The sequence below is a fragment of the Protopterus annectens genome, chromosome 7.part0, assembly GCF_019279795.1.
Source record: "Protopterus annectens isolate FY-2018-M chromosome 7.part0, PAN1.0, whole genome shotgun sequence".
Classification (NCBI taxonomy): Eukaryota; Metazoa; Chordata; order Ceratodontiformes; family Protopteridae; genus Protopterus; species Protopterus annectens.
In genome coordinates, this window is record NC_056739.1 from 222009728 (window position 1) to 222025906 (window position 16179).

Below are 16179 nucleotides of genomic sequence, written 5' to 3' on the forward strand. Positions count from 1 at the left end.
CTAAATTTTCACTTATGACATAGGCAATCATGCATTTATATAAATGAAAACAAACCATATTGACTTATTTTAGATCACAGACTGCAATAACATAATTTTATTTGTAAACATTATCCATCACTTATAATCTACCCATTCAGTCGGACGTGTTACATAGCTCATTCAACCCCTGCCTTCTTTTAAACCTCATTCCTCCTCTGTGTGTACTGTTCCCACATTTCCCATGTTTTTCCTATGCAATTTGCTCCCGGCCTTTTCTAAAGATCCCAGCTCCAGTTGTTTAATCTCTGTCGTTATATTCACTACTACTAATACAGTTGGTTTTAGACTTAGATTTCCATTTTCTAGTAATTGCTTTTTTGGCAGCCACCATAATTGGACTCCGCATGGCCTTACTATTTCTAGGCAGTTCCGATTCTGTGTCATAGCTCAGAAAAATAATTTCCCTAGTTACACCAATGTGCTCACCCAGTATCTTTGATAGAGTAGTCTGCAGGAAAGCTTTAAAGTCTGCCAACTCATTATACTCACAGAAGATGTTCACAGTTACCTCTTTTTTTCCCATCACACCTCCATTTGCTTTCTACCCTAGGAAAAATCATCTGGAGTCTTCATGGTGTATATACATATCTATGTAAATATTTCTAAGCAAAAATTCTAAATGTAGATTTTGTTGCATATTAGGGAGACAAACCCACTTCCCCCATTGTATCTTTGTGAATTGATTATCCACTCTCTTCCCAATCATTTCTAACCTCCTCGGACTGATGTAGTATTTTCCAGATTCTAGTAATTATTACTTTTTTAACAACACCTTCTATTCTAAATTCTACTAAAACCTCTACCAGTGCTGGTCTTTCGTTTAGGATCCCGTTTCTTTTTCTTTGCCTGTTCTCTGATATCAATCCTTGATAGGGAAGACGATCTCTAACTTGCAGTCCAAATAAGTTCTTTGCATCTTCCCATTCTGTTACCTTTCCCTCTCTAGTTATTTGCTCCCAATACCTTGGTTCATTTGCCAGTTTTCTCCAGTAAATTCCAGCTGCCGTTACCTATTGTCTGTATCCCTAGTTGCAGTAATCCCTATCGGCAGAATCTCCTTTCTCCATTCCCATGTTGGTTTAGTTCTTAGAATACTTTCTGCTACATTATAGATATAATATTCTGAATTATTGTTGTTATTCTCCTTAAAGGCCTGTATCCAAAATCCCAGTCTCTCCTTTTTTCTTAAGCTTCCCCCCGTTTCATCATCCCTTTCTACTTTGAATTATAGGTTTCTGCAAGTGCTGTGCATTGGAGCCTTAACTGTGTAGCTCTGAAATACCCCTACAAATTGAGTAATCCCAATCTGCCTTGTTCCACTGGAGGAATCCGCTTATCCTACTTGACTCTAGCCATCTTCCCCTCCCAGGTAAAATCCTTCAGCTCTTTATGAATTGCTATCCACAACTTCTCCTCTGATTGATAAAAATATGCCTGACCTGTGTATATAAAGGGATTAAAAACATTTTAACTGCTTGTATCTTACTTTCCATATCCATATAACAGAGCTTCCATTTTCTCGGTTTTTGTATTATCTTTTGTTTAGTCTCTTCCCACATATCCTTAGCTGCCACACTGGAGTCATTTTTAATCCATACTCCTAAATACTTCATTTTATTAAGTCCCCATAAATATGGATATTGCTGAGCTAATTCGTGTGTGGGTACAGAATTTACTGGTATTGCCTTTGTTTTCACTTCATTAATTTTGTATCCCAAAAAGATTTGAAATTGTCACAAAATGTTCCACAACACTGTAATGTCTTTTTCTGTTTTTATCAGGTATAAAATATCATCTGTGAATAGAGCCAGCTTTTCTTGACTGCCATACCAATTATATCTTTGCATTTCTGAATCCCTTATTTTCTTTGCCAGTGGTTCTAAATATAATGCAAATAAAGGGAAAGAGGACACCCCTGCCTGGTTCCTCCTCTCAAGCAGAAATTATTGAAGAAACCCATCCACTTTAATTTTCACCTCCGGTCCTTCATATAGCCTCCTAATCAACCTTAAATTTTATCAGGGAATGCAAATGCTTCCATTGCCCTCATAAAGTCCCAGCTTACTCTGTCAGATGCCTTCTGTGCATAAAGACCCTCCAACAACGGTGGTATTTTCTTACATTCTGCTTCCTCTGGATCATCAATGTTCTGTTAATGTTATCAAATGTTTCCCTGCCCTACACAAAACCACACTGATCCATACCTATGAATTTTGGTATTACTTTTGCCATTCTTTTAGCAATTACAGACATAAACACTTCATAATCATGGATTAGTATTGAAATGGGCTTGTGTGAAGCTGGATCTGATGGATCTTTGCCCTCTTTAGGTATTACAGCTACCACAACTTTCTTCCAGGATGGTACTTCTCCCCTTAAAATACTGTTAAACAAAACCTTCCATGTCTTTATCAGATGTTCTTCGTGTTTCACTGTTGCAGTCATTACATTTGGCGTAATCTACTGGCAGGTTGCCCTCAGTCGGCCTGATTAACAAAGCCTTGGGTCCTGCGTCGGTTGCTGTCCCTTCTTCCATGACGTCAGGTTGTCAGGGGTATAAAACATGCAGCTGACGCCATTACATCAGTCTTTCTTGCCGTGCGGTGCCCGAAGCAGAAGCAGTTCACAAGTGCTGGTCGGCCGACTCCTGAAATTTTCATTTTTCGAGTTTCAGAACCGAAGTCTTCAACTTAAAGCGAAGTACCCCGTTGGGCAAACTTTTTCTTGCTCCTTACCGATGTCAGTAAAAGTTAATAATTGCATTACTTGTGGAAAGCAAATACCTCATAAAGATTTTCACTTGTACTGTATTCCTTGTCTAGACCCTGACCACGACGTACCTTGCTGTCGGTTTTGTGCTTTATTTAATCAGCGCACTATTCATTGTTGGTACATTTTTGCCTCTAAATATTTTGGTTCTCTGTTTAATTATCCAGAAATGACGTCAGTTAGCCATCCGACAACCGGGATTTTCAAAAAAATGCAAAGATAAAGACAGAGACAGGCCGTCGAGGTTCAAAACTTCTGATGACGCTTCTCCTAAGCCAGTTCACCGGTACTCAGTGAGGCGCTTTCGCAGCCCCTGATACCCGCTACTTCTGACTCGCAGGCCTCTACTGAGACCCATTCAGAATCCTGTAGACCGCGAGACACTCCAGCTATGGAACCCGCAGATGTCTCTACCTTGGATGGGTCCAGAGCCGCTGTGCAGGCACCAGCTTCTGAGGGTGTATTCAGGCCTACAGACTTGAATATTAAACCGATTCCACCTTTAATACTAAAGCCTAAATCTCGATCTATGTCTAAAAAACCAATGCCCAGGCCACATGTTCAGGCCCCTATGCCTAAAAAACAAATGATCAAAATGGCTGAAGATCTAGTTACTCTAATCAGGGGTAGTCAACCCCCCCCCCCCCCACACCTTTTAAGAGGCCTAGGGCTGAGCTTGACTATGAATCTTCTGATCAGGACTCTTGTTTCTTCTGACTCTTCTAATGACCTGGATTTGTCCATACCTACTTATGAGGATTCTGATGCAGAGGATTCCATTCCCTCTGCTTCCCCCCTGAGGAGTTTTCTTTTGGGGAAATTTTACATACCTTAAGGGAGCATTTCCACTGGGAAAGTCAGGAATTTTCTGATTCAAAAAAGAGGCTTAGGAATTTCTTCTTCTACCTCAGCATAGGCCTTTGGCTATACCGCCTGTACTAGACATTGTTGATGTGTTTTCGGAATCCAGTATGGCCCCTGATTCCCTGCCTCCGGCTCCTAGTAAACCTGACAGATACTACAGGGTTCCTGAGTCCCACAAGTTCCTTTTCAAAAACCCTGTTGCGGATTCAGAAACCATTTCTCAGGGGCCTAAGGGCATTAAGGCTTCTACTGCTAAAAATTCTACCCCTTCTGATAGAGACTCCAGGGCGCTGGCTAGATGGGGTAAAAAGGTTTATACTTCTGCAACCTTGGCAATCCGGGCTTTAAACTGCCAATTTCATATGTTAAAATATCAATAGCATATTATTGAACTGCTTAAACAGAAAATAAAGATTTACAGGATTTATTGCATTCTGCTGAACTAGTTGAAAAACATACTTTGCAATGTGGTTTTGATTCTTTAGAGGTCTCTTGCAGGGCTGCTGTTACTGGGTCTGTGCTTAGAAGGCATGCTTGGCTTAAGGAGCAATCTCTGCCTGATCCTGTTAAAGCAAAATTGTTGGATGCTCCTTTAAATCAGGACCGCCTGTTTGGCAATAAGGCTGAAGAAGTTTTTAAAAAGATGGAAGATAAAGCTAAATCTATGTTGTTGTTGTGTCTTTCGGCTTTTCCCGTTTAGGGGTCGCCACAGCGGAGCTCCGGTCTGCTAATGATTGACAGTAGATTTTTACTTGCCGAGTTGCCGGCCCTGACGCGCAACCTTCAACGAAGGTATGCCCATTCACACATGTCTCCACACAGAAGACGCTCTAGCTGAGAATTGAACAGGACAACGTCTTACTGTGAGGCGACAATGCTACCACAGCACCACCACCGCAGTCCATAAAGCTAAATCTATGCAAACTGTAAAAGATTTCTTACAAGTGCAACGTCCAAGATTTAGTAGGCAGTGGCCTACTAAGAATTGGTCCTTTCCAGATCCCCTCAGGCCAAACCCAGACACACTAAAACCACCAGGTTTCAGTCCCAGGGGACTCTCAGAACTAAGCAATGGGGGGGCCTCCACTTCCAAATCTGTAAATAACAAGACACCCCCCCCTATGGTAAACAGTCTCATTGACTTTCCTTTAAAATTACCAGGCATTTACCTTTTAGCTGCCCTTTTGGGGGTACAGATTACTCTTCGTGCAAAAAACTGGGATCTCATAACCCAGGACAAATGGGTTTTAAATGTAGTGTCCCAGGGATACAGATTTCTTTTCCACACGTTGCCAACACCAAACGGGTGGCCAGACCTGCCCCCAAATCAGTGGGCAGAGGCTCAAAAACAAGTACTTTTCCTCTTAAACATGGGGGCTATCCAACCGGTACCAGACCAGGAAAAGGGACAAGGTTTCTATTCCAGGCTTTTCCTGGTACCCATAAAAGACAAATCATGTCGTCCAATTCTGGACCTGTCTACTCTAAACACCTTTCTGGACATTCCAAAATTCAAGATGTTGACTCTTCACCAGTTACTTCCTATGCTAGGCAAAGATGCCTGGTTGGCAACTCTAGATTTAAAAGAAGCATACCTGCACATCCCAGTCAGGGAATCTTGCAGAAGATACCTACATTTCAAAGCAGGCTACTTGCATTATCAGTTCTCTGCACTGCCCTTTGGCTTGTCTACTGCACCCAGGGTATTCACAAAGTGCCTGGTTCCAGTGACTGCATTTTGCAGGCAAAGAAATATTCAAATATATCCATACCTGGACGATTGGCTAATTCAGGCAGAAAACCAGGGCATTCTTCTAAATCATCTGGCGTTTGTAAAAAAAAAAAAAAAAAAGGTTCTAACTTGTCTGGGGTACACCATAAACGAAAAGAAATCACAACTCGTACCCTCTGAACAGATTGCTTTCCTGGGTGCAAGCTTGAATACAACTGCCCAGATGGCTTTCCTCACGCCAGAGAAGCAAATTAATTTGGTAACTTTCTTCAAACAAGTGGCCACAAAAACCCTGCTATCTGCAAGACAAATACTGCAAGCCTTGGGGTTCATGGCCTCCTCCGTTCTTCTAATTCCATATGCAAGACTGCATATGAGGAGACTACAGTGCTGCTTAAAAAGTCTATGGAGTCAACATGGTCACAGCTTGGAAACAATGATTCCTGTCATACCTTGCCCACGCCTGGAGTTCTTATGGTGGGCAGAGGCCTGCCACCAAAACAAAGGACTGCCATTCACACTACTCCCTGCCACCCAAACCCTAACTACAGATGCATCAGACTATGCATGGGGGGCTCACCTGGCAGGGAAGTGCATTCAGGGCAAATGGAACCCAAATTAAATGCACCTACATGTCAATCAAAAAGAAATGTTAGCTGTACAGAGTGCTCTGACAGCCTTCAGGGACTACATTCTTCCAGGACAACTAATGGTAAAGATGGACAACACTACAGTTATGTGGTACATAAACAAGCAGGGGGGTACACGGTCCTACCCCCTCTGCAGACTAGCCAAGGCATTGTGGAACACGGCCTTGAGCTACCAAGTCCACCTACAAGCTCAACTCCTGCCAGGAAAATTGAATACACTGGCAGATGGACTAAGCAGAAATCTCATGGATCGACACAAGTGGAAACTGGAACCATGGATTTTCAGCATGTTGACAAGCAAATGGGGGAGCCCAGACATAGATCTATTTCTCCCCCCAGAACTACCAGTTGGACAAATTTTGCACAAGGACTCCCCACAAAAAAGCCTGGAAAGTGGATGCTCTGTTCTTCAGCTGGAAAAACGTATCAGTCTATGTCTTTCCCCCTCTGCCTCTACTCTGCAAAGTTCTGTTAAAAGTCAAACAGGACAAACCAAGAATGATTTTGATTGCTCCAGACTGGCCACGCCAACACTGGTACCCGCTCCTGTGCAGTGTGTCACAAATATCTCCAGTGCACCTGCCTTAGACATCTTCCTTGCTGTCTCAGCAGGAGAACCAAATTCTGCACCATCAGCTTCCAGCATTGAACCTTGCAGCTTGGCTAATCACTTAAATTCACCCTTAGCATCCCTCAGCAAACCTGTGATGGATGTCATCTTGGAGGCGAGAAGATCTAGTACTAGAAAATCTTATGCTGACAAATGGAAAAGATTCTGTGCCTGGAACCAATCTTTACGGATGAGCACAGCAGCGCCCAATTTACCTCAGATTTTGCAATACTTAACTGAGATGTTTCACAAGGGCCTGTCTTTTTCCTCTATTAAAATCCACGCTTCAGTTATTTCAGCTCACTATAACACAGAACCATCCCTCTTTTCTCATCCCCTGCTCAAGCAGCATCTCAGAGGGGCAGAGAACTTGAGACCTCCCAGGAGAGCTCCTAACCTTGCCTGGGACCTTAATTTTGTTTTGGAGAAACTCACTCTACCTCCTTTTGAGCCAGCTGCTACTGCAGACTTAAAATTTCTTTCTTGGAAAACAGCCTTCCTTTTAGCAATCACTTCAGCTAGAAGGATATCTGAATTACAGGCCCTTATGGCAGTGGAGCCTTTCATCATCTTTCATGCGGACAGGGCATCTCTGAGGACCAATCTATCCTTCATGCTCAAGGTAGTTTCCAGTGTGGCTCTTAATCAGTCCATTCATTTGCCAACCTTCTATCCCAATCCACAGAACAAAGGGGAATGGATTCTGCATTCCTTGGACATGCACAGACAACTTTGATTCTACTTGGACAGAACTAAATTTCAAAGAAAAGCTGAACAATTGCTAGTGGCATTTGCTGCTGGGACAGAGGGGAAGGCTATTTCAAAACAAACCATTTCTAAATGGATAAGCCATTGCATTCATTTCTGTTATAAGCACCATGGAAAACCTATCCCCCAGGGGATCAGATCTCATTCCACCAGGGCTGCATCTTCTTCTGCAGCCTTTCTCAGAGGTGTTCCTACCAAGGATATTCTGGAAGCTGCTACTTGGATTTCTGTACATACTTTCACCAAGCATTATCATTTACCAATTTTCTCTAAATCCAGAGCTGGCTTTGCCACTGCTGTCTTGCAGGGCCTTATAGCTGGTCCTAATGCTGTATAACTTCCTCTTTCCAACCATAGCTTTGGGAATCTACCCAAATGTAATGACTGCTACAGTGAAACACGAAGAACATGGTACAGTTGTGTACACTTACCATAAATGTAGATGTTCAAGTGTATTCACTGTTGCAGTCCTGGTTACCCTTCCTCCAGCCCCCTGTTTTTCTCTGACTATACCTCTACTTTCTTTTACTATGCTTAAAAAGCATTTTTGGTGTATTTGCTTTTGTTTGGAGGTATAATTTTGTGTTTTTTAATTTTATTTGCTCCCCATTTGGGGGGCACCAGACATCTAGGGCAAGAAAAACTGATGTAATGGCATCGGCTGCATGTTTTATACCCCTGACAACCTGATGTCATGAAAGAAGGAACAGCAACTGACGCAGGACCCAAGACTTTGTTAATCAGGCCGACTGAGGGCAAACTGCCAGCAGATTACCCCAAATGTAATAACTGCAACAGTGAATACACTTGAACATCTACATTTATGGTAAGTGTACACAACTGTACTTTTTTTCCCTTCTAGCTTCCAAACTTTCACAGGGATTCCTTGGGACTTTCCTCTAGACTGGTTGTACATCACCATTTTAGCTCATCTTCTCCTATCATAACTGTTAATAATTGAGCCTCATCTACCTCTAACTTTGGAATATTTAATTCTTCCATAAACGTTTTCATTTGTACCTTTTCTTGTTTTCAATATTTCTGTGCTTTATACATACCTTTTATAGAATTTGCAAAATGTTTCTAATATTTATACAGGATTTCTTGTTATCTTCCTTGTTATAGGCTCCCTAAGCTTGGCGACAGCCCTTTCTACTTTATGTTGCCTGAGTCATTGTGTTAAAAGCTTTTGTACTCTAGAGTTAAAAAAAAAAAGTTGCTTAACAGCAATCTTTCTAAACTTGTGTATTATCAAGGTTATCCCTTATTTTCTGCTTAACATTCTGCAGTTGCTCCTCCTCCTCTTGTTCTGTATGTTTCCCCTGTTTTGCAGTACTTTAGCATCTGTCATTCCCCCTAAATCATTTTTACTTCTTAACTATGTCTCCTTTTATTTTCACCCTATTTCAAACTCCACTTTAATTTTATCTCACTTCCTAGCTATATTTTCAGAGGAAATTTCTGTCTTCTGTAATAGTTCCTGAATAATTTCCATTTCATTAACCTGCATTTTTATTTTGGTTAGTATTAGCACATTAGACCTTCAATTAAAAGATTTGTCTTTAACAATCTTATCACATATCAGAGAAGTTTCAATAGTCTCATGTCCATTATCAGACCATAATGCTATAACGGGTGGCCTAATGGTTAAAGTATTTGCCTTACAAACACAATGTGCAGGGTTTGAGTCTCAGAAGGGATAATTGGCTAGGCTTAAAATGGCTCGCAAGGGCAGTTAGCTTAGTACTAACCTATATACCTATATTATTTTAAAAACTGACACTCTAATGCATCACAGATTACCAGCGTACATTATTAAGATAAAAGGATTCAATGCTTAGTGTGTTAGAGATCAAAAATTTCCTAGAAATAAACATGAATAGTCAAGTAACTGACATTGTCCTGTGGGATTCACTAAAGGCTTACTTACATGGAAGAGTTACAAGCTGGTATATTAGTAAAACAAGAGAATGGGACAAAGAATTGGAAACACTACAAGCTAAAATAGAGACACTAAAGTTAAATCTAAAACCAAATGACATCATCAGTCAGCCTGAACTTAAAAACTTAAATACAAAATATGTTAAAATTATAAATTATAAAGTTTCAATAAACCAAACTTGGGAAAACTTAAACTTCATGCCTATTCAGTAACCCCTTTAAGCTTGCATAAACTTGCTATTGGATCAAAGTAAATGAATAAACTAAATAATATCAAAGACATTTTAACATATGTAAATAATAAAAAAGAAAGTAGAACAGATATTAAAGGTATTCTTGAGTGCTTTAAATTATTTAATGAAAATTTAAATAATACAAATAACCTAGATAATGATGTAGTTGGAAAAATGTCTAAAGGAAAATATAAATAATAAATTAACAAGTGAACAAATAAAAAATGATAGACCATTCACATTAACAGATATAAACAAATTAGATAAAGTAAAAATAAAAAGATACTAAGCTTAGATGGTCTTCTACCTGATCTGTATAAAATACTACCGGATGATGCAGTTAAAATATTAGTTAAGGTCTATAGAGAAATAAAAACAATGGCTGAAATTCCCCCATCATGGAAATATTCCCCTTATGTCACGTATTTTAAAACAAGATAAGGATACTACAAAGTGTTCATCATACAGACCCATTTCACTTTTAAATGTGGATTAAATGATGATTGTGTCCATTTTAGCCAACAGAATTAATCTACTTATACCTGAATTAATTAACAATGATCAAACTGGGTTTATTTTAAATAGAAAAGTACAGGATAATATAATAAGAATACATACATTAGTAGAATTTGCAAATAAAAATACTAAAGAATTTTCTGTCGTTAGCTTCAATTTTAGATAAGGCTGTTGACTCTTAATTGCTTGTACCTGTTTAAAACAGTGTATAATTTCTCACCTGAGTTAATTACATTAATTTCTAAGTTATACTACAACTCTTGTGCATATGTGGAAATAGGTTATTTTCTGCCTCATTCCTTTAAATTACAAAAAGGCACAAAACAAGGCTGTCCATTATCATCTTTACTTTTTGCATTTAGCTATAGAACCCATTGCTAATAGTATTAGATCCAATAAGAACATTAATGGTATCAAAATAAGATTTCAAACTAAAGATTCAGCTCTTTGCTGACGATATTTTACTAACAATAGGAAATACAGAAAATTCATTAGAACATATAATTGGGTCTAGGAGTCAGTTTGAAGAAACTGAAACTTAAGATTTAATCATAATAAAACAAGTACATAATTAATATAAAAATAAAAAAATCCTACAAAAAATAAGCAAACTTCAATTAGAATAACAATCAAATGAAATACCTTGGTGCAACCATTATGTCCAATACTAAAGGAATGATGCAGATAAACTTTCAACAGGTTGATAAAAATTTAAGTTTAGTAAAATTGGAACAAACTCATCTTTACCATGGAAAAATGGTTAATGCTTAAGATGGTAATTCTCCCTAAAATATTGTTTCTCTTGCACTCTTTAGTACTATCTCCACCAGAAAATGAAGAAAATAATATTCTACTAAAATTTTCTGCCATCTTAAACAAAGAGTTTCCTTTGATTGGCACAGAAAAGGTTAGGGTAATGGTGGAAGAGGATTCCCTGATATTGCTTGTATGCTACTTCAACAATTGTAAACATTATAGTTGTGTATTAATTCATCTTAAGTTTCAAAATGGAAACAATTACATCAAGAAATATTATTAGTAAATAATGTATCACACCCAGTCAAAAACAAATAGTACCCAATTGTTTTAACTGGTTATTAACATATTTTTGTGTAAATGGTATTGCACCCTCTTCCCAAATTCCCTATTTAAATAGCGTAATTTCCTCTGTCCAAAAATTCACATATTCTAACCATTGTAGTAGACATAACATTTTCTGTTTCCAAATGCATATACAAATGACTGCTTAGAAACTCATAATTTCAAGAAAATGGTAGTATTGAAACAAAGTAATGTAATTTATTGGCATCAATTCTTAAATGTTACTGATGTATGCGCTGATGAAAATTTAAGGTCTAAATACAATCAGGATTATGAGAATTGGTTAATTTTACAAATATTTAGAGACATTGTGAACACAAAGGTAAATAAAGGTTTCACTGGCAACAGTCTCTGTGTGGTCTTGATTACCAGAAGAACAAGGAGCAGACTCTCCTTCTGCTTCACAGCTCACTTTTTGTCAGACAGACTTTTGTATTTCTCCTTAGCATGTATTTCAACAAAAAAGTAATTTTGTCCCTCCAGGGAAAAATATTTTGAAGATAGCTGGGTACAGTAGTTTGAATCTCATGCCTGCTTCTTGACATTCCCTGAATAATGAAATAAATGTACTCCTCTTCTGCCTGATGTACGAGTAGTCATTCTCCACAAACACTGTGCTGTCTCCCACTTTTAGTGCATTGTCCTTCTGCCACAGTTTTGTCAGAATCAACTCCTCCTTGCTGATAAGGTTTCATCTTTACTTTTTATGGTCTAGGTTCCTTTCTCATAGCCAAGTTTGGAGTATGCACACGATGTACTCTTTCAATTAACAATTCCTGTTGTGGAATACCAGTCCAGTTACTTGTTTGTGATTTCATAAAATTAATACAGTCTGTTCCTTCTAGCTTCTCTGGTACAACAGAAAATCTCAGGTTTTCCCTGCATGCTCTGTCCTGTAATTCTGTTTTTTTTTTTTTTTTTGAAACAGCTGTTCTTGTGCAGTCTCATATTCAGCCAGCCTTTACTTCATGTTGACCTCTGAGTTTTGCAGTTTTATCATCTCATCTAATATCTTTTTAAAGCTTCTTCCATTTTGTTTTCCAGCCTTTTTTTTGTTTGAGTAGATGTACTCCATCAGTGTTTTATTTATTTTATTCAGGTCTGTGTGCAGTTGCCTTATGTACTTTTCTCTAGGTTACTGGAAGTCGTGATCTTGCACTGCAGTATTTTTCCCAGTCTGTGTTTTTTTCCTCACCTTTTGTAGCCAAGTTTCCTTCAGCTGCTCTGTATTTCTTTTTTCCTGGCATCCAGGCAGTGCACTTACTAGCCAATTACTGAAATTTACCCAGAAGTATAGGTCCACTGGCCTTCTCTACTTAGTTTCTGTTATCACACTGGGGGATCTAGAATTAAGCTGCTACTTAATGTTCAGCCATCTTGGAAGCTGAAAGGACAGTTTATCCACATTGATTCCTAGGTCCCTACCTGCTCGATTGATTTTCAGGAGTTGATTGTAAATGTGAACTTTTTCACAGAAAAAAGATAGTAATAAAATTCTTATATTGGAAGATCTTCTTTCTGGTAATCCTTTGTTCAACCATGAGGATTTAAGAATTGCATGCCTTAATGTGTAGAGAGGCTTAATATTCTTAGAATGTCCCCGAAGACCAGTTTTTTCCTTGTACTGAAAATGGTCTCAGAATTGCTCGTAAGTCAAACCATTCAATTCACAGCCTTTCTAACCCCTCAGTGCAAGGGAAAGAAACTCTCAAAACTCATTGCGCATACATAACTATGATGATGTATTTTCTGAATTTATGATTTCAGAAGCATTTATTTTTCTTTCACTAAAGAAAAACTTTTCATGCTGTTGTTCAGGTAAACCCTAAGAGACTAGCTAACTACATTTTTTTATGAACTACATGGAAAACCCTTGCAAGCAAGCACATGTTAATGCTTATTCAACAAGGGGCAGCAGCTACTATAGCCACCCTTTTCAGGAAAGTTTTTGCTCTTATTTGTGAGCCAGCTACCTGGACATCCATTCACACCTTCTCTAGGCAGTATAACCTAGATTTCCTTTGTAGAAGTAGAGTTGGCTTTGCTTCTGAAGTTTTACAGTGCATTTATGCTCCCCCTCCCTATGTATGTTGCCACGCATCTTACTGTTTTATTACTCATCCCGCAGGTTGTAAATGATTCTGCAGCAGTGATTGTATGAGTATAATCACCATAACCATAGTTTGTGTGGTAGGACCACTGGTACTCTATAGGCTCTCTCCCTCTGCCACCTTTTCTGTTTTGAATCCAATTTTCGAGAGGCTACCAACATAGTACTGTGGAGGTACTAACTCTTTCTCATCTTTCTGTTGAGTGGGGCAGACTTAGCCTGCTTTTCAGGTTGTTTAACCACACTTATTGGTGAGCACCTAAGTCGCAGAAAAAGAACTGCAGATGTGATTGGCACCTTCTCACCTTTATAGCATATGTCCTAATAACATCCAATACATGGGGAGAAGCCTGACATCTGCAGGGTATGTTAACTCCTGAAATCAGACTGGTTGGGTCAGACATTTTCAGTGTAATTCACACACATGTGCAGTAGTGATGTTATACTTGAAAATGTATGGTTATGGAAATGCACATTCTTATCACTGTATTTTTCCTGCAACACATCTTTTTGGATTGTATTGATATGTGTGTGTGGGTCATTAGTTATTGTCCAGGGCAGTAACTGTAACCGGTACCTTTAGATTAGTTTTTTATCTTGGTTAACAAGCAGAGCAAAACCTTGACAGAAATGTATTTTCAGTAAACTTGCAGAGTAACAGTACTACACAATGCAGTTTCATTGCGAATACCGTGCCAGTAACTGACGTGTCTTAGCTCAACAGTGAGTAAGCATGATGCAGACACCAGAATGCCAATAAGTGTAACATAATCCATTCCTCTCTTTTGCAGTTAGTTGTGCATCAGTTATGTAAAAGTAGCTGAAATAAATAGAATTTAAGAGAGTTTTGTATTTTCTGTTCTTGTAAAATTAATTGGTTGTTAACACAGAGTTGTAACTACAATTTTTTTTTAAGATATTCAACAGCAGGGGGTTAGCTCTCCAGTATTTTTGCTGAGGCATCTGGTTTCTTCCCACATCCCAGAGATATGTTGTGGTTGAATTGGTGACCCGACAAATTCTCTACTGGTGTGCGCACATCATCTGAAGGTGTGGCACTGTATGCATTAGCGTCGCAGCACTTTACCCATTGAGTGTTGGAATAACTTCAGTTTCTCTTTCAACCCTAAATGGAGAATTAATTTACTTAATATCTGAGTATTCCTTTGTAAGTCAAGCTGTGGCAGTGAAGATGAAGTATGTTATTGGTGTGGACTCCAAAGAAGTCACTGACTGCCAGCAACCTGATGACATTTGGCAAATCCAAATAGGGAGCACCATTACTCTGAAAGGCAATATGTTGAGGTTTGTTTCCTCTTTCTCTCATGCATGTACATGGATGTGCACACATGCGGTGTCTGGATGAAACGTTAGGGTCATTGGTGGTGTAGTAAGAGTCATGTGACCTGTGGGAACCACCCCTTTATGTTAAGGGCTTATAAGATGCAGTAGTACCAGTGGTAAACATTTTTGTAAACATACGTGTTAAACCCTTTCTTGATGACCATAGCATGCTTAAGACATAAATGTATTGAGGTTTAAATCTTTCACTTTCTGAAAACAAGCACTTTTCATTCCTGCTATCATTTAGTAAGCAGCACTGATTTTGTGACTATTTCACTGTTGTAACATTTTGAATAGTTTAACTAATTGTTGTGTACTCTCCCTTGATTACAGCTGGGTATCACTTGTCAGCAAAAACTATGAAATTGAGAGAGCAATTGTGCAGCTAGAAAATGAGCTCTATCAAATGAAACAACAACATGGAGAAGAGAACAAAGAAAACATTCGACAAAACTTCTGAATGTGCTTGTTTCTGCTTACCTTGTACTTTTTAACGCTTATATTATAATTTTCATTAGTATCTGCAGTTATCTGATAAATGTGGTAAGGTATCATACTTGCTAAAATACTTTGTGCTGTAGTTTTCCCACAAGATTTTCTGAAACAGATTTATCCACTCTCATCAGCTAAGTAAACTACTGAGAGGCCCATTATTTATTTTTCATTATATAAAGTAGAGTTTCAAGTTTATGAAATCATTAGTCTCGCTTACAAGAAATGCAGTGGTATTTTGTTACAGGAATTCCATTGTATTTTGTAATTTCTAGAGCATTTGCATTTCTACTTGTTGTAAAGAAATAAAATACTGGTGAAACAAACCAGTTTAGATTGTACTTGAAAGTCATTCTTAACTGGCAGTTCTTGGAATAATACGTTAACAGTGCTAAAAGTGCAGCGTCTCCCAAGTTATGTATAAACATTGCTGCTGAAGTTATGAAATGTGCTGTTGACTTATTGTGAAATGTTGCTGTATCTTTGGATATATTTTTGACTAATTTCTTGCATAGTATCCCAAGGGGTAATATAGTCATAACACTTAGATCCAATGTTGTCCTTTTTCATTCGATTCAGAGATGGGTCTCATATCTGACTCAAATCCAGTCTCAGCATTTTTAAACATGTGAAACCAGGGCTCTGACTGCACCTCTACCCATAATCCCTGTCTGTCCCCTTCCTGAATACCTCAGATCTTGTTAGCTGCCTTAACGAACAGTAGTGAGATTCCAGGGCCTCTGATCTCCTGTCATTATTTGAAGAGAAGTAATATAGATTTATTCTTTGTTTTGTATTTACTAAGCTTAGGTGGCTATTTCCATACCCAATGGTTTTTCCTGTTGGTTATATAGTATTTTTTAGCACTTAAGCCGTTCTGGCTGAGTTTTTCAATTTCTTCAAATGTCTGTGTCTTTCGGTTTTTCCTGGTTAGGGGTCGCCACAGCGGAACTCCGGTCCGCTAATAAAATAAGTAAATAAAAACGTTTATCATACTATCTCTGTCT

At 38.6% G+C, this 16179-nt stretch overlaps 1 protein-coding gene across 1 annotated transcript in view; it reads left to right on the forward strand.

Annotated features, from left to right (window-relative positions):
* The window catches only part of BCAS2 (BCAS2 pre-mRNA processing factor), a 713255-nt gene extending 697613 nt beyond the window's left edge, over positions 1-15642 (forward strand). The window contains exon 8 of the mRNA XM_044076156.1: positions 15014-15642. Within this exon, the coding sequence (XP_043932091.1) occupies positions 15014-15140 (127 nt within the window). The 3' untranslated portion in view covers positions 15141-15642. The remainder of the gene's footprint in view (positions 1-15013) is intronic.
* Positions 15643-16179: the final 537 nt, after the last annotated feature.